This window comes from Aptenodytes forsteri, unplaced genomic scaffold (genome assembly GCF_000699145.1).
Source record: "Aptenodytes forsteri isolate BGI_AS27 unplaced genomic scaffold, ASM69914v1 Scaffold10, whole genome shotgun sequence".
NCBI lineage: Eukaryota > Metazoa > Chordata > Aves > Sphenisciformes > Spheniscidae > Aptenodytes > Aptenodytes forsteri.
The window spans coordinates 803,857-822,373 of record NW_008794117.1 but is presented as its reverse complement, the minus strand read 5'-3'; the positions used below and the strand labels follow the sequence as shown (position 1 = coordinate 822,373).

At 39.2% G+C, this 18,517-nt stretch overlaps 1 protein-coding gene across 1 annotated transcript in view; it reads left to right on the top strand.

Annotated features, from left to right (window-relative positions):
• Positions 1-3,761: 3,761 nt before the first annotated feature.
• The window catches only part of KIF26B (kinesin family member 26B), a 215,068-nt gene continuing 200,312 nt past the window's right edge, over positions 3,762-18,517 (top strand). Inside the window, exons 1-2 of the mRNA XM_009276296.2 lie at positions 3,762-3,815; positions 4,651-5,184. Of these exons, the coding sequence (XP_009274571.1) occupies positions 3,762-3,815; positions 4,651-5,184 (588 nt within the window). The remainder of the gene's footprint in view (positions 3,816-4,650; positions 5,185-18,517) is intronic.

Below are 18,517 nucleotides of genomic sequence, written 5' to 3'. Positions count from 1 at the left end.
CCCCCCCAATAGAGACCAACCATGGACTAACAGGATTGTGTTTAGAGCAGAGATGTTTGCACAGTCATGGAAAAACATGTGTTTTTTATCAGGGTTAAGGCTTCCCTCCTACTAATGTTTCTTAATTAGTTCTTTTACTCCCCACCTGTGGAGAGTGAGAGTCTGGAAAACACACTTCTTCCTGGGCAGAGCTTTGATCGTTGCTTTCCCCTACTTGTCCCCTCACCTTGTGTGATGGATTACATACCAGCAGTCATTGCTGCCTGGACCCTTTCAGAAGCAAAAGAACTCCATGAGTCTTCTGTGAGCATCTTCAACTGGAAGCTGACCTCTGTGACTTAGTTAGTATTGACTGCTTTGTTTTTTCCTGAAGAGCAATGAGTAATATTGGTGTTGAAGAACACAATTTGATAAGAGGGTCTTGAGATCCATTGTATAGTTGAGTTTTCTCTGAGGTAGAGTGATGACATAGGGTTACAATGTCTAACTTGCGTAGCCTATAGTTGACCAAATCAAATACAGTTGTGCACAAAATCTTAGAGCGTATGTCCTATACTAGTGTCTGCCTGCTATACGTTTGCAACACAGTAGCATGCGTATGGGGTATTTGTATATGAATCTATGATCAGCTAGGTTCCATGTAACATGTAAAAGTGCAAATTGCTCATCCTATTTCTTGCCCGCGTCTCTGTGCACCAGTTGAGCTCTGCCTGCTTGCATCATGTCTCCTTGTGAGCTTTGTGCAAATGTGTGAAACAGGCTGTGCTTCATGCTGAAAGTGGTTGTTTGCTTCCTCTGTTGAGGAAGATGGGCACCAAGCTGGGTAGCAGGAAGGAAAGGATTATTCTGTCTGTAGTCTGCTTTCTTATTGTTGGAGTTAGAATGTCATGAAAACTACACAGCAAGGTACAGATTTACGAAGGGAGACGAAAGAGAGGAGGATGCTTCTGCATTACCTTACATGATCATACAGTAATGCCGTTCCCCCTCCCCCATGAGGTCAGGATTGCATTTACCCTGGTACAGCTGTTTGTGTACTTCAGTGTTTCTTAATTAGTGCCTGTTTGCTGGGTACATTTTCACTGCCTAAAGCAAGAATTCTTCATATACCTGTCTACGATGGGTCTCTAAAAAACAAAACTTCCTTCCCTCTTCCGTCTTTCCCATGTGGGTTTTTAGGTCAGGACAAAAGATGAGGGATTAATTACTAGCTGGTTACAGTGAAGATGAACAACCAAACATGGCTGGAATTGGTGTTTACCTGAGCTTGAAAACTCAAAGGTAATGTGAAAAGGCCCCTTGCAACAAAGCTCAATGTGCACTCTGTTTAGTTCACTGCTTGCCTCGTGCATTTATGCTATGGTCTGCGTTGTGACTGATCTCCTGAAGCTTTCAGACCTCTTATACGCCTTCATTTGTTTATTATAGGAATAGGAGTTTATAGTAATGCTGTTTATACTAAAGATGGGTGAACCATTACAGCAATAAGAGAAACCATCATGAACCTTTGCCCTGAACTCAGACCAAATTCTTTTGTGATTTTTAAAGTTCTGTTTCAGTTTTCAGTGTCACTGTACTTTGTTCTGTCAGGACTGGAAATGCGTGCCAAAATATAAATGGTATTTCCAGTGTCAACCTCAGATTTCACAAGCAAATCTGCTCTCCTGCCAGGGAGTGTGGAGTTTCTTAGACCTCACAAGTTTCAGTAGTGAGTATAACCTTTCCAGCTCCTGCTGCTTAGTGCAGCTAACTCAAAGCGCTTATCCAGTGAGGTTTGCCCATCACTATTTCACATGGGACAAGATACTGTTTATTGAACTAATAAGCATTCCTAGGGGAGTGTGTGCAGATGATTGCTTGCAGATGAAATACTGAAACAAAGTGCTGTGTAGCTGCATTTCCTTGCTGTTCAGGGTGTAGTGACTGTCCAGCGTTGGCCTCCTTTCTGCTAAACGTGTTGCAAACCTGTTAGCCAATTCTTCTGTGAAATTATAGTGGAGCTGCCCAGTGCAGAATAAGAAAGTAAACTCTCTTTTAGGCACTATCAGTTTTGTTTTCAGAACAAAATGTGACTGATGTGTTTCTGGAACCTGAGTTTCTCCAAATTTATTTGCTGTCTTATAGGCTTTTCTGTTTCATATTCCAGACTTGGATCCAGTGTTGAGCTATCCATCTAGCAGAGTCCGATAGATTAGTAGGGCCAATCTTGGGAGTAATCAATTCAGGTTGTGCCTGTTTTCCTCCTTTCTGCTCCTGAGGAGGAACAGTCTTCCTTCCCTCCTTCCCTTTCTCTCTCTGTTTATTGTTGTATCAGAGAATGATCTGATGTTTGTTTTAACACTGAGATGAAGCTGAATTCACTGCTGTCCAGCAGTCTTTAAAGTTGGTGTGCTACTTGAATATTTATATCGTGCTGACATTTGCTTACTTTAGAGAAGGCTTTATTTCCTTGGAATATTTATCATAGTATCCAGGAATTTCCATGTTGAACTGCTGCTGGATCTGAATGTTGTATATAATTACCTGGGTTCAAGCCCAGTTGCCTAAGGGAAGTTAACTTCCAAAGAACAACAGCTAGCTCTGTGGCATTAGCTAGCTGAAGGAAGAGCTGGCAAGGATTTTTCCTGGACTGATGTGGAGCAGCCTGGAAAGAAGACTCACACCTCACTTCAGCTATATAGGTAGCTTTGTCTAGCTCATTAGGGTAAAAGTAGAGAGTCCTTTCCCTGTGTACCTGGCATCATGGATGGGGTGCCTATATCTGATGTGATCTGTTGACCTAGTTATGGTCTGGGATGGAAAATAAGATTTGACATCTTTTGCATCCTGTTTTTCCCCCTGATTTCCACCAGTCCCTTTCCTGAAGGTTAAGGGGGGAGGGTTGGTGCAGAATCCAGTTCCTGCCTTCCTGACACACTTTGATGCTCTGACCCCCTTTGTGCATAGAATAGAAATGACCAGCTTGAGGCTTGATCAGATCTCAGCCTCCTGTTGTTTCCCATCAGCTTATATGACTCTCTTGGGCTTCTGGGGCTAGAACTGCTCTTTTGCTGCTGTGCATAAAGAGGCACCATGATTTATGAATCAATTAATCACTGCATGCTGAGGAGCTGTTCACGGTAGTTAAACAGTGAAAATAAAATGCTTGAGTATATAATAAAGATGGATCATAATGAATATGACTCTCTACCAATGAATTCTCTCCCTCCCTATATTATACCCCCTACCCATTCTTTCCCAGCACAGCCAAACTATCCAGACATGAAACTTGTCTGTCTTGGATGGCATGGGGTTCATCAAATTACTTGATAAGGGTGGTGTCTGTGTGATTTCCACCCTCGCCACACACTCTTCCAGTCTGATTTCAGTTTGCTGCTAAAGCTGATAAAGCCACAAAGATGAAGAGGGAAAAAAAAAAAAAAATTTGATACTACTGATTGTAAATCTTTTTGAGTAGTCATAAGAAAATCCACCAATAAGTCTCCAAAACTTAAGGAGGGGAGGGTGAAGTCTGCCCTGCCTGGTCTGTAAAACCGTAAAAATGTGGTGTGAAATTTCCAAGAAATATTTCCATCACATAACTGTCATTGTTTGCTCTGCGTAACACACACATCATTGCTGTGCGTTTCTAAAACTGCACGATAGTGTAAGAACTGGGCAAGTTTGGTAATAAGCCCCTGCTAAGACTGCTGTGTGGCTTCACAACTTACTGAAGCACTTTGCAATTTAGGCCAGCATTCAATAACTGTAGTCAGATCAGGATGGCATATTGCTCTGTGCAGAGCACCACTGACATTCAAAGATCTACCCGTGAGGTAAGGATGTGAGGCAAGAGGTTTTTTAAACCTGATCACATGGTTTTGCACCAAAACTATGCTTTCCACAAAGAAAATTATTCATTACAAATTACTGACCCTATAGATGTTCTATTTTCTAAATAAAATTATTGTTTTATTTTATATTATCAGTAGATACCCAGAATAGTGGTAGAACATTTCATTAACAGAAGGGTTTTTTTCCTGGCTGAAAAGTGTCGTCTTGGTAAATGAAATACTGAAAAGCTCTTAAAAACGTTATCAAATATCCGTCTGTTTTGAATTCTGAAAAGGATTTTGGGAGAGTGATGGTACCTCTGTTTTTTCATTTTTTCTTTATAGGCAGGCTTTGAAACTTTACATTTTTCTTGCAGAGTATATCCTGGATTTTCTGAGTACCAAAAGCTGGCATTGATGAGTAGATGGATTTGAGAACCTTGCTACAAGCCCACTGGTTTTAGTGGAGTTGCTCTTGATCTCACCTTTGTAACTAAAAGTAGATTTCATTCAAGCCAGAAATTAGGTGCAGTGGTGTGAAGCAGGTTAATTCATTCTCTCTGCCATGCATTGAAGCTTGCAGTGGAATTATAATATTTGCCATTTATCAGTAAAAGTAAAAGAATTTTTTCTTTCCAACACAATCTAGTTTCTCATTTTTGTTCAGCTCTGCTGCTGGCATATGTTGACTGTATCTAATGGCCTTTGTTTGCATTCTAAGCTTATCTCATAAATTGGCTTTTGAAATGCACAATCAGCAGTAATAATGTTTCACTGTGGTGACCATGGTTAAACATTTCTCTCCTGTTCCCCCCTCCCTTCTCTGTTTTATTTTTAGGACCCAGGTTTCTCTTCGGTGATTCATGACAAACTCCAAGTTCCCAATACCATTCGTAAGGCATGGAATGAGAAGGACAACAGATGTGATGTTTGTGCCACACACCTGAACCAGTTGAAGCAAGAGGCCATTCAGATGGTGCTGACCTTAGAGCAGGCTGCCAACTCAGAACATTATGATGCCTCGCCAGGTTCTCCCCCACCTCTCTCCAATATCCCCACGTTAGTGGGTCCCCGGCACATGGGCAGCCTGCCGCCCAGGGACTGGGCATACATGCCTGCTCCTTATGCTACATCTAATTATACAGGCTTTGTTGCCAACAAACACAGTGGAAAACCCAATAGTCTAGGAATTGTCAATGGGGTGGAGAAGAAAAATGGCTCTCCTGGACACCAAGCCAAGGTCAGCTTTCAAATGGCCACCAGCCCCAGCAATGGTAACGTTCTCAACTCTGTGGCTATCCAGGCTCATCAGTACCTTGATGGCACCTGGTCTTTGTCAAGAACAAATGGTGTCACTCTATATCCCTACCAAGTAAGTATTTTAAAATAACAAAACATGTTTGTTTTCTTCCCATCGAAGCTTGCATGGGCATGCTAACACTGCTTGCTCCTCCTGGGGAGAAGTAGAGCCGTTCACATAGTGAGCACCAGAACAAGGAGTGCTATAAATTCCCTTTTCCCTGATAGGGGATTGAGTTGGGGAGACACAGATCACAACCAGTATTAATTAGAACACCTTTTATTAATTCAGCTTTTTTATTAATAATAGAACTAAACTGTTGTTATTAATAGCAGATAACTGTTCACAGAGTATATGCAATTATTCCCTCACAGAGTTCACACTCGCTCTTGCTCATAATAGTTGGAGCAACAGCTGGGAGGCCAACAACACTTTTTTACTCACAAGTGGAAAGCATCACTGGTGTGCCAGTGACTTCAGGGTGGCTGTTCAGGAAGTACCCAGAGGGTCCTTTCGTTCATCATGTGTGCATATGATCCTATAGTCTTTGTCTGATTATAGCAGGCACTACCTTTGTTGATGTGTTCTAAGTTACATACGTTCTTATTGATGCTAGTATGCGCTGGTGGCCTTCTGCAGATTCAACTGATTCTTGATGTTTTTATTTTTATCAGTTCTCATGGATTCAGCGGATCCACTAGTCTCCAAAGCTTAGCAGTTCTGGGGAGCTTTTCATGTACCTCTCAGCATGTTCTTTTCCTCCTCTTTGGCCTGCTGTTGTCTGGTACACCACACCCATAAGTACCTGTAGAACCCATCCACACCAGCTCGCACAGAAGGGGCTTTTATGACAGGAGGTAGGCTTTCTGAGGCACTTAACTGCAAGTGGTGGGATTTTCAGAGTGCCCAAGCACTGGCAGATTCCAACACAAGCCTATTGTTGGCTTCCTTAGGCACATAAATATCTTTGGAAGTTGGTCTTTCTACTCAGTTATGAACAGATTGCAAGATAGATCCCTTAATTAATATTTAACACTTATCAGTATGAGAGCAACTGACATTGCAGCCAAAAAAAAGCAGTGTTAGTCATAAGCATTAAGATACTGTCATGCACCAAAGAAGACTTGGTAAAACCAGAAGTGAACTACAGTTATTTTATCTGGAAAATATGTGACTTTATAGTTTTGTGGATCTATGCTCTAGTGAACCTGAATCACATTTGAGCAGGTCAGTATGTGATCATAGTTTGATCTAAGAAAAAAAAAAATCTGATCTAAGAAGAAAACCTAAACAAAGAATGAACATTAAGAAAACTGAATAATTTTTATTTGTATTAGGAAAATCAGTTCAGTTTTATTGCATTCACAATCTTTTAGGTTCATCTTCTATGAAAATGTGTTTTGTCTCCTTTTTAATAATGTTCTTGGTTCCTAGATGGTTCATTTTATCTTAAAAGCATTCACGAAGGAGAATCTCATATTCAAAACTTTCCAGACTGATTCTGCAGTTTGGCTCCAGTTAGATTAAGGACTGTTCCCTACCATTTCCCTCTCCTTTCAATAACCTTGAAATAAAAAAAGAGAAAAGACAGCACCTGGAGTCTGGTAGCAGATTCTACCCACTCCGCCCCCCCCCCCCAAGAAAACCAAAACCAACCAAACCCCAAACCAACCAACCCCAAAAAAGCAAACAAACCGAAAAACCCCTAACAAACCTAGCAATGTTGGTCTGTGATGGACTGTATTGATAGTAAATTTTATATTCTCTTTAAGACTGCAACCTTCAAATGTTGAAATTCTCGCTTTACACAAGTGTCACATTTAATTGTCCAGTCAAGGAATAATAATTATAGCTTTTGTCTTTAAACACATTGAAAGGATTTTAGTGTTTGGTTATGTAGTATCTGTATCAGACTGGGAATTAGTCAAGTAAGAAGAAAAACTTTGAAAAGTAATTTATTTGTAATTTGAAGTAGTGGGGAGAGGCAAGCTTTGCCTTTTCTGCTTTTGTGTACAGAAACCAATCTTATTTTCTACACATTTTCAGAACGTCTTAGATCTCTCTCCCATATAAATATATTTTTTGTTATGCGCTTACAGTTACAGTTACAAAACTCTGCTAGGGAAGAGCACTAGGAAGATGAATCTGTTATCTTAATTAGAACCCTTCTTGATTTGAAGATGAATTAAAAAAGAGGCGCTGGCTACGTACTTGCGAATGTCTATATATTAAATTTTCTTGCCTTCCCTTAAGAACAGTGATTAGCAAAACCTCACTGTGCATTAGCTAAGAGGAATAGAAAATAATTTCTTGGGATAAAAAGCCTTGCACTTCACACAGAAGTGCAGAACCCTTCTACATCATAATCTTGTTAAATTGATGTCCAGGGAGAAGTCAGTCTCATGGCTCTAGACTTAATGGCGCCTGTTGTAGACACCTCCCACTGTAAATTAGCTTTTCTTAGACAGTCTAGATAACTTGACAGAAATGGTTGAGTACCTTGAAAACTGACTGTATTGTCTTCCTTAAAGTATCACCAGAAAGAGAAAACATTAGTTTGGAAGTGACATTCTGTGGCTCAGAATTGACTCATGGCAATATTAGGCACCAAAAAGTATTTCTATTGTTGTAAGTTCAAGGATGGTGCTCCCTTCCTAGGATCTTCCCCTCCAGACTGCCTAAAATTAGAACCTTGTTATGGGGAATGAATGGCAACTTTTGTTTCAATTCTGGTGGAAAAAAATAACATAAAAAAAATGAAATGAGTGTTGTGATATTGTACGGCTCAGCTGCTGCAGTAGTGTAGGGCAAGTCTTAAATTACATGCCACTATTCAACTACTTTTGCAGAAAGAGTAATTGCTATCAGGAATAAGTAAGTAAAACAAATGTGAATTTATATACTACCAGATTTAGTAATTTATTATATATTTACAGCCTGAAAAATAGCAGTAGTAATAATGTCTTTAACTGGAGATGCAGGTCAGATGTACCAGAACCTTTCTAATAATTTCATGGAGGCATTAAGGGAGCTCATCAATGAAGCCTCCTAAGAATAAGTCAGAGAAATAGCTGCTAAGAATTGTTTAGGCAAAACTGGTCCCACCTGGAGATTAGGAGATGGTGTAGATGACTGCATCAGTCCCCACTGGCCCTGTTTTATGTGATTCCATGTTATAGCCACCCCTTGACTAGACAGAAACAAAGATCTGGTTCCAAAAACCTGTGATGTCCCCTAGGCCTGGCTCACAAATGAACAGCTGACACTGTTTTCTGTAAGGGGCTGAATCAAATTTTTCTGGTAAGAGGTGCTCTTACAAAACAGGGAATCAGAGGCAGGGAAAGGGAGTTGATTGATCTTAAACAAAAAGCATGGCCTGTTAAAACTCTCCTACAAACACTGGAATGCTTAAACGGTTACCTGGTCAGGGTAAAAGTGACCCCTTTCTGTTGAATACATGTAGGAAAATACTAGCCAAATTCAATAGAATTTGATCCACAGTCTAAGAATCATGCTCTTTCAGTCATCAGCAGGTAGCATTTGAATACCCTGGGGATCAGACTGTGTTTTAACACTTGTAAAGGCTTCTTGATCTCCCTATCACTCAAAGGGATTTCAATCCTTCCCTGCTCAGAGAAGACTCATTTAAATTGGTGAGGTTTTACCTGAGAAGGGCTGTAATGATTTGTGCAGCTGCTAATGCAAATTACAGGACACCACAATCTTAAGTACATTTCTGTTACTTACTGGTTATTACATAACACTTCTAAAGAACGAAAAACCTTTGGGCCAAGAGTCCAAATACCTTGATGAAATGTTTGCTTCTCATAACTTTTATACAGAATGTTATAATAAACTGAATGCATAACATTTTTATTACTTTATTCTCCAAAGCTGCTAAAGCAGCTAAAACAAAACCACCACATTAAAGAATAAGATAGATTAAGATAGATTTGAGTCCTTAGTAGTTCAGACTGATTTAGGGTTTGCTTTCAAAGGGAAGGGAGTTGAAAATAGTGACTTGATTAAGCTGGTTACACTAAAACACTTTTTCTGGAGTAAAAGTGCTCCATTATTTATAAGTAGTTCTTCCTTTTTAGAATGGGCACCCTCTTTCAGCCTAAATTAACTGCATGGTTCTCACATGTTGGTGTGCCTCTAAACCAAAAGCATGGCATTAACTGCATTGTGGTGTGAGCTGCAGAACATAAAACAGTGGGTATTTCCTCGATGCTCTAGTTACCCTCCTGGATCTGCATAAGAATCTTTTCATGTCTTTAAGTAGATTATTTAAAAAGGCAAACAAAAAAAAAAATTTAGCACAGCATGTTTGGTAGATTTGAATGACAGGAAGATAAGAAAGAACCAGAGAACTGGAAAAGGCCAACTGTTCCAGGCACAATGTGGGCCATGAAAGGGAAGGATGGATAACAGAAGATGTGGCTGTTGATGTGGGTGAGCACCTCCTGCTCCAGACCTTGAGGTTATGAAGTTTGAATTTGGTAAGGAAAAAGATAGTGCATGTAAGGATTTGAGTAGGGGTATTGTGAACATAACGATATTAAAGGAAAAAGTGTTCCTTTCTCCCCTGCACTTAAAAAGAGCCTTTTGACCAAAAGTTTGGAAAATGAGATCTTAAACTACTGAGAGCCTCTTGGCCCCAGGCATAATGATCTCAAGCCTATTCAGAGAGTTATCAAAGGCTTTGTTTGTGTACAACTGATGAAAACCTACAGTATGTGCTTTCTATTTCCTCTTTATGTATAATGTGTGTTTAGAAGAACACTGTTCTCTGAGAAAGTACCAGCTTGTTCTGGAGTTTTGCAGTGATGAATGATTTGTTTGGAGTTTACTTAGGTCACGGCTGTCTCATAACACATCAGTTCTTTCAGGCACAGGCTTTTAAAAAGAAGGTGGTAATGATTAGAGTTGGGCACAAGATGGAGAGTTCAGATACAGAGCCAATGCCTGTGTGGGGGGGTGGTATTCCTATCCAGGATTTTGATTTCAAGCTTTTTTCCAAGTTTCTGCTAATTTATTTCTTTTCCACTTGCTGCTGCTTCTGTTGCTTCTTAAAGTATTCAGCAGGATAAAGCCAAAATGTTAATGATTGCTACAACAGTGCCAGTGTAATTTAAGCAGCTTCTAAAGCATATAATGCAAGGTACAGAAATCGAGTTACTTGCTCCATCTGTAGACTAACAGGTGTCTTCTATAATTATGCCGTGCTTCCTAGAGCCAGACCTATTTTGCCAAAGCATCTTAGCAACAAAAGAAAAGGAGATTTGTATATTGTCTCTTCTAGTACTGTGTTCTTATGTGACCACACACAATTCGGTACGAGATAACCTAATGCAGGAGGTATTTTGCCTTCGTGCAGTTAGGTTTTGGTCCAGAAATTTTTGGACGGCTTATGTTTCAATAGCAGTTCAGTCACTGAATGTATGAGATCCATATTTGAGTGTGATGGCTCCCTGAACATAGTAGAAAACTTTGTTCCTGTTACTGCGAGCTGATGAGTGACGATGCTGAACAAATGTGTGCAAACTCTTGCACTGATGGTTTTTTTTCATTGTGTGACCTGGACTCTAACAACAAAGTAACTCTATAGTGAGACTGTAGACTGAAAGTGCAGGAATTTTATTTCCAAAGTTTGTTTGACTGGGCCGAGAAACAGATTGTCAAACAAATTCATTGGCACTGAAATTATATCCCTGCTTAATTATCTCTGTTGCCCTCATCCCCCATGCATTAGTTGTTATCTCTGAAGTAGCTTTCCTCTGACTAAAAGCCTTTTTAAACCACATCACTAATAATTAGATATGACCCTACTAAAGTCAGTGTATGTCATCGGCTGACATTTTGCCATGATTGTTTGATCATTCAATTTGTATATTACAGGAGTTGGCTATTTGTATTTCATTCCTCCTGTCCGCCCCCTCAACTAACAGCCCAGTTGTATGCTGATTCTCTAATATCATCAAGAGGGGAAACTGAAGTCTATGTGAACTGTAGGAGGGGTTTCTTTTTTGCATTACTCTGGTGTGATTTGATCTCTTACGGCATTTTTATGCATGGCTTAATGACCTTAGAATCATTACTTTTCCCCTTCATGATACTGGGGTGACCAAGGGAAGAAAGAGGTAAAGGGTATCCCATGGACTGAAAAGAGCTAAGTAGGCTTATCCTATGAGTATGAAAACCCCATGACTCAACTGTGATGTGAGGAAGAAATCTGTGGACTATTAGAGGAGTGAGTTAATCCTGTAAATTACTGAAAGCCAGATCATCACAATTAGTGAGGATTTGGAGTCTTGGTTTCCTCCCCTGCTCTGTAGCTTAAGGATTTTGTCCACGTGTGAGACTAGTCTCTTTTCTGAAATAATAGCTGTGCTGATTGCTTGCATCATTGAACAAAAGTATAAACTGAAAGGAGGGGAGATGTTTTAACAGTGGGAAAAATGATGTAGAGATGGGACGGAGAGAGGGAGAAGACAAACTGATAAATTGACACAAAATTGTACCTTTGTTTCCCACGCTGTAAATAAGGTGGCACAGAATCAGAGAGAAAAATGTTCAGCTTCTGCTTTACTTCATAGTTCAAGAACATAGAGAGTTAAGTTAAAAGACAGCCGATTTGGAAGTGAGAAGAGGAAATATGCTTTTCATGCAATGTACAGTTCTGTGGAACTTATTGCTGTGGAAATAGTATTGAGGCCAAGAGCTTAGGAAAATTCATAAAAGGATTATGTGTTTATGTGGGCAATAAAAAAATCCCTTCTTTCTGATATTAGGCTAAAAAAAAAAGAGATAAATTTCTGTATAGCATAAGGCAATTGGTATCTTATATTCTATGGAGAAGGCTTCCTTTAAATACATCCAATATACAGCTAAGGACTAGAATTCCTGAAACTACCACTGAAGCTGTCCAGCACAGGTGTAACTGGGCTGACTGGGAGAAGAGTACTGATGTACTTAGTTTAGCTCTTAGGCTCTTTGTCCCTCTATTCTGAAAGTGGCCCTTGAGTGGCAGCTGGAGAGAGAGCCCACATTAGAGCCTGAACCTGGTGAAGGATAAACACCAGATGACACCAGATAACTGGTGCTGTCTTTTGGATGGAGGCCTGTGATGAACAGATTAGTGAAGAGTGCTTTTCCAACAGTTTCAACAATGTTGCCAGAGTTCAACATAAGTGTTGTACATTTCAGAATTCTTTTTTTTTTTATTTCTTACTCAAGCGTGTGAAGATTTATGGCTTCTAAAAACTCTCTTGGGTTGAATCATTCATATGAGCAACATGTTGGTCTTTAAAGCTGCATAAAGATTCAGTCCTGTGGCTGATATTCCTCCTGTATCTTGCTATTGTTCCACATCTGTTGCAAGAAGAAAGAAAATAAAAATGTACAAAACCAAGGCTAACTCATTCTAACTGAGGTGTGGAAGGGAAGGAGGGGATGACAAAAAAATTAGAAAGCAAATCTTTAGGAGTTTCCCTTTAGATTCCCAAAGGGTGCCACTCAAAGAAGACACAAATCAATGTATTGTCTCCTTGACTGAGACATTTATTTCTCACATTGTTTTACGTAAATGGGACATGGAATTAAGAGTAGATTGAGGAACATCATAATAATTTTTTTTTTGTTTGCTTTTTGTAAAATCCTGTTCTAACCTTTGATTTTGCTTAGAAAAAGATTTGGGCTTTTAAATATGAAGTATTGTATTGCTGTGCAAAAAATAAATTGACAAAGCCTTTTTCTTGATGCTGTGCTGTGTTTCTGGGAAGTAAGGAATAAATAGCTAGAGGCTGATGTAACTGTGAAATGTGATTCCACACAGCTATCATGTAAAACCATTGTTTTCTTTCCTCTAAAGTGTTTCTGAAATGGCGTCAGAAATGGAGCATCAAATTCTCTGTTGGGACAGCTCTCTTTAATTCAGTGGATCTGAGTTAAAGTGGTTGGTTGTTCCCCTATATTCCAGAGCATTGAGAACTTGAGAGGTGGGTATTGTCAGATAAAATACATTCGAGGCCAGACTCTCTTCTGTCTCACTCCAGGATAGTTGTCTGCAGTTGACATGGCTACAACAGTGTAATACAGATAAGAATGAGACCAATGTCAACCCTGTAAGATCTGATCAGCCAGAGTGTGAGAAGAGCTGTGGTGATGGGAGTGAATATGGTGTCTTGCACTCCAAGTGGGCTCAACTTCCCTTTGGGCTGGTGGATGGGGAAGCTTTCTTTTTCCATACACCTCTAGTCTGACCCCATGCTGAAGAGTCTGTTGGAACTACTCCTCTTGACAAATGAAAGCAGAAGGCTGATTGTCCAGCAGCTTTTGAACTTTGAATGTGCCTAGCTGTATTTTATGAAGAATAAGGAAGGACTACATCTGTACAGGGGTGAGAAAAAGCCCCTTCCAGCTAATGAAACCATCTTTTAAATCTACAAACTGCTCTGAGGAGAAATGAAATTGCACTTCACCTTTCATTCCCACCTAACCTCTCTAGCTGAATTCAGAACTGCTCCAAAGGTTGAAGGGGAAGGGAAGGTAATGAGCTCTCATCTTCCAAGGGACTGGTTGCTGCTTATTGTGCTTAATGTCACTAGCAAATCTCAGCAGGAGCATCTGTAGCTCTTCTTTGTATGGGAGCACAAGAGTCACCATCACTTATGCCATTAAGGTATCTGAGGACTTTGGTTTTATAAGCCAAAAAAGTCTCAGGTCTGACTGGTAGATGAGAATGTCAAGTGATTAAGCTGCAGCCAGTGCAAGGTAATACTTGTATGGGTGGGAGCACGAGTGAAGTATTTCTGTTGTACTCTTTGAATCAGCTCTTTGAACCAAATACATGCGTCTGTCATGCTTTAGTTCAAATTGTTTGATTCTTTTTTGAATTTGTGTAAGTGGCATATATATGTGTTTATTAAATAGCTGGCTAAATTTATGCACAGGCTTTTGGCTGAGGGAAAGACAGAAAAAGAATTAAAGGTTGGAACTATGTTTGATGAAATTACTTCTACTTCCCTAACTTCATTGTGGCTGCGTTGATCTATGATGAGTGGAGCTCGGTGTCACTGGATAATTATAAAACACACTTGTGATGTGAATTCTGCAAGTTCTTTACACCTTTTACTGCACCTTTATTACTTTGCAAGAAAGTCAAGGCTATTACTAAAAGCAGAGTTTAAGCCTAGTTTTGAAAAAGATTTCTATTTTAAAGCATATAGAGTGATATTTTCTTTCCAGCAAGAGACAGATAGCTGATAGATAGGGTTTATTATTGCTTTTCTTCCTGACAGGTTTTAGGCTGCTGGAGCTAGGCAGTGTTGATGGATGTAAACACAAACCATAAGTACAATCATCTCTGTTTTATTCTTGTATGTTTTCTCAGTTACTTCAGTGCAATGTAGAACATGGAAAATTAACTCAAGTGTTATTAAAGAAATTATACAGAACTCATCAGAAGAAAATGTATAGTAATGAGATATCATCAGTTCTTAACTGATCAGTCTCTGATCCCTGAAGACTTTGTGTGAAGTTCATTGCCAATGTGCAGGAGGTAAAAATGGATGTGACATGATTCTCAATTGTACCATACAGGTATATCACAGCAGTGATCACAGACAGGACTGACAGGGAAAATGTGCTCAGAAAGCTTTGTCTACATTTGGACCAGCTTCTACGAAAGTCATTGTGAAGAGTCTTGCAATGTTAGGAAGGTTTAACTGAGGCCTAGTTTGCAAGCTTGTGGAAGATTTCTGATTTTTTTTTTTTTTGCTTTGAAGTAATGTAAACCAAAGCTATCATTGTTTGTCCTGTTCAGCAAATAATATAACCAGCTACTATTCAGGTGACTTAGGAGAACAACATGGCTAAGGGTTCCTGGCCACCAGGCCTCCCTGACAAATTACAAGAGCATCAGAGGGTGTCCTGAAGCTTATCTATTTTATTTTTAGGTGTAAATGCTAAATGGTTTGAACTCAGTGATCTTAAAGGTCCTTTCCAACCTAAATGATTCTATAATTCTATAAATAAATGATCAAGTTGTTTTCATGTGAATAAGTGCTTTGTAGGGAAAAATCTAGTTGTCACGTTACCAGCTTTTCATTATTCTCTGCCCTAGTCAGTCATCACAAGGGTCTTCACCTCTGTAATACTAAATGCCTGGAAATGCCGTTTGCAGCCAGGATTTGGTATTGATGCTGATTATCTCCTGAATGTTGTCTTGCGCTTCAGAGTCTTTGTAAAGATACTTTTAAACATTGTCAGAGACCAGCTTATCAAGATTTATTCCCACTTTTATATAAGTAGGTGAAATGCAGACACCTGGCGTGATGGTAGCTAGGGCTAGATCAAGATTTCTGGAAAGGGGCTTGAGACAGGGGTTATGTACGTGCAGGTTATGTACGTTAAGAGATTTTTCTAAGCTCAGTGATGTGGGTTTCTTTGCTTCCTTTTGCGTTCACTGCTCAGTGACTTTAATCACATATTGTGAGTATTTGCCTCTTCTCCCTGCCCCCTCAATGCTTTGTCTCTGAAGCAGGGACAGTCAGCACTGGTGCAAGGGGCCGTTAGTTCTGGGGCCTCTAGGCATTTTATGACATAATGAACATGAATAATATAGCACCTTATTCCTCATACGTTCTCCAGTAAAGGTGGTTTCAAGTGTGGCAGTGGTTATGGCTTGGTTTCCTTTTGAGTGTGAGAGAGTGGGAGGGCACCTATTAGTTACAAATGCTTAACAGAAATACTGGAAAACAACTGATTGCTCCTCAGTGTCCCATTTTATCTGCTGGACAATTTGATATCATTCATGAGAAAAAAGGTTTTTGTTAATGCTATTGCTGCTAGTATTCTTGTGCCCAATTTGAATACATTGAGTAGAAATGCCTCTTCGTAACTTCTTGGAGAATCCATAGATGGTACCACAGAAACCCAAAGGACCTGTCAGTAGCCACAACTCTACTAAAGCAAGAGAATGGTTTGTGATTAGACGATTAGAGAATTTGTTCCCAAGACTTTTAAAATGTTGCATGGACATAGAGTAGGGAAAAATGAAATTCTACCAGGAAACTTACAATGTAAACTCAGCTGAAAGAGAGCTGGAGTGGTAACTGTATAATATTTTGCAGACTTTAAAGGCCATTCCTGTAAGAGAACTCAAAATACTTTGAGCATCAAAACTAAACCTTGGCAATACATTTGAAGGAAACAAACTTTATTGTCCCATGCTTTATGTGTTAAGAAGCAGATGTACAGGAAAGTGGAGGGATATGCCTGAGATGGGTGCTATGCAGTTTGCAAAGAGTTGAGAAAATAACCTTTTCTTCTGCTACACTCAGGACAAAAAGGGCCATCTTGTAATTTCATATATGGAAGTTAGATTTTTTTTTTTAATCCCCCCCCCGCCTGCCAGGAAGAATCAGTATCAGAGTGGATTATGAAATAGGGAAATTATAAGTGTTCACAAAAATTTGGAAAAACTTTGGAAACAGAAGAGACTGACTAAAAATATCTTGCTGGTTGATTGATTTTATCTTCAAATATGGCTTGAGCTGGAATTTTTATCAACTGCACAGAGTTCATACACTTTACCATTCACAACAAGCTGCTACTGTGCTTTCTGAAAAGAAAAAACTTAAAAACAAGGGCTTTGCTTTAGAAAAGCATTCTCTTGAAAGCATGCCCTTGGGAAAGAACAAGACTATAGAAGTTTTAAATTTACCTCTGAAGTTTTTTAGGTTTTTAACATCATTGAAACTTACTTTTTCAAAAAGCTTCTGAGTCCAGGCTATATCTCCCTTGTTTACTCTGCCTTAATTCCTAATAAAAGTAGTTCCAGCAAATACTAAAATCCTGTCATCCTTGTACAATGCTCTGTTTCCTCCTAGGGAGCCTTCCATAATACTATTCTGCTGGAAAATCGAGCTTTGAAACTGTAAACTTTTCTTCTTGAACTTTCACAATCATCTATTTCTGTTGGATAGGACTGAACCCTGTGTGCATGAAACCCACTGTCTGTAGGGGACACTATGCAGGAATGGGTGTTTCAGAGTTCTAGTCCTCTGGGTTGGTCATGTAAATGCACCCATTTTACGTGACTTCTGTCACTGCAGCCATTGTGACCGGAGCAACTTAGTGGTGGGAAGTATTTGGAGAATTATCCCTGAATTCTTGGTTTAATGCATTAATAGTATGGAGAATTTAATGGTTTAATGCATAAATATATTCATTCCACTTCTGATTTTTTGGGCGTGCTTGGTCTAGTTTCTTTATTTCTGTGTGCATGTATTTATGTATACACACACACAAATATATCTCTTTCTTCCACTTCATTTCCTCTAGGAAAGACCCCTATGCTGCTTTTCCAAAGGAAATTGCTGATAAACTTCAGGATAGATTCTGATCTGAAATCAAGTTCACTCTACTGGTGACAGAGCATCATCATGCTTTTTGCTTTTAGTAACTCTATGCCATCCTGCTGATAGTAAGAAAACCAAAGAATCAGAGTACGCAGAGTTCTGAAAGCTACTGTTGTAGAAGGGGGAATGTTTCAGCCGCTCTTAAGAATACACACTAAGCAGTAGTTCTAGAAGTGTTTCAGGCTTGGTTCTTTATTATCCTACATATGGAATAGTGCTCTACATTTTGGAGCTAGTTCATTCCCATCTTGTATTCCCTTTGTCCTAGTGTAAATGACTGTGCAAGATGACTTAGTAAATGCCTGCAGTATACCTTGTGAAGAGACATGTGAGACCTTTTTCTTCAGTTATACAGATTACAACACTGTACTTCCACTGACCTGTAGTCAGTGATCCTTCTTTTGGCATGTCACTGTGGAGCAGAAAATCAGTCCATGATGCTCTATTAAAAATTAATTAAAATAGAATAAAGACTTCCTCTCAAAAATTGATTTAAAAGTAACTTCTGAAACTTCTACATTACAAACTCAGTAAACAAATTGAAGGGGAGAAATCCAAAACATTCCATGTGCAAATAAAAATCCTCTGTGGAGTGCTGAAAGCCAAAATGAAAACTGAAGATAACCATGAAGCATTTATTACAGTTCAGAATGGTTTACTAGAGTTTAGGCACCATTTCAGATGATGAGCCTGTTTGTTGTTCTTATATTTGAACTTCATTAAATGCATTTAATTAAATCTATTGTAAATCTGTTTTATTCTCAAGGGGCCAGTTAATGTAATCTTGCTGTTTGCTTATGAAAAAATATCAACGAACAGTTCCTGCACTAATTTTAATCACTGTTTATTTTTAGACCCTAGTGAAGTGCGTTTTGTCAGTTTAGTTTATTGTGCAAACTCCTTGGGGCAATGACTTTTTGTCTTTCTTTGTGTCCTGTGTAGAAGAAAGTGTATATTCGTTGTTGCTGTGTTTTTTTTTT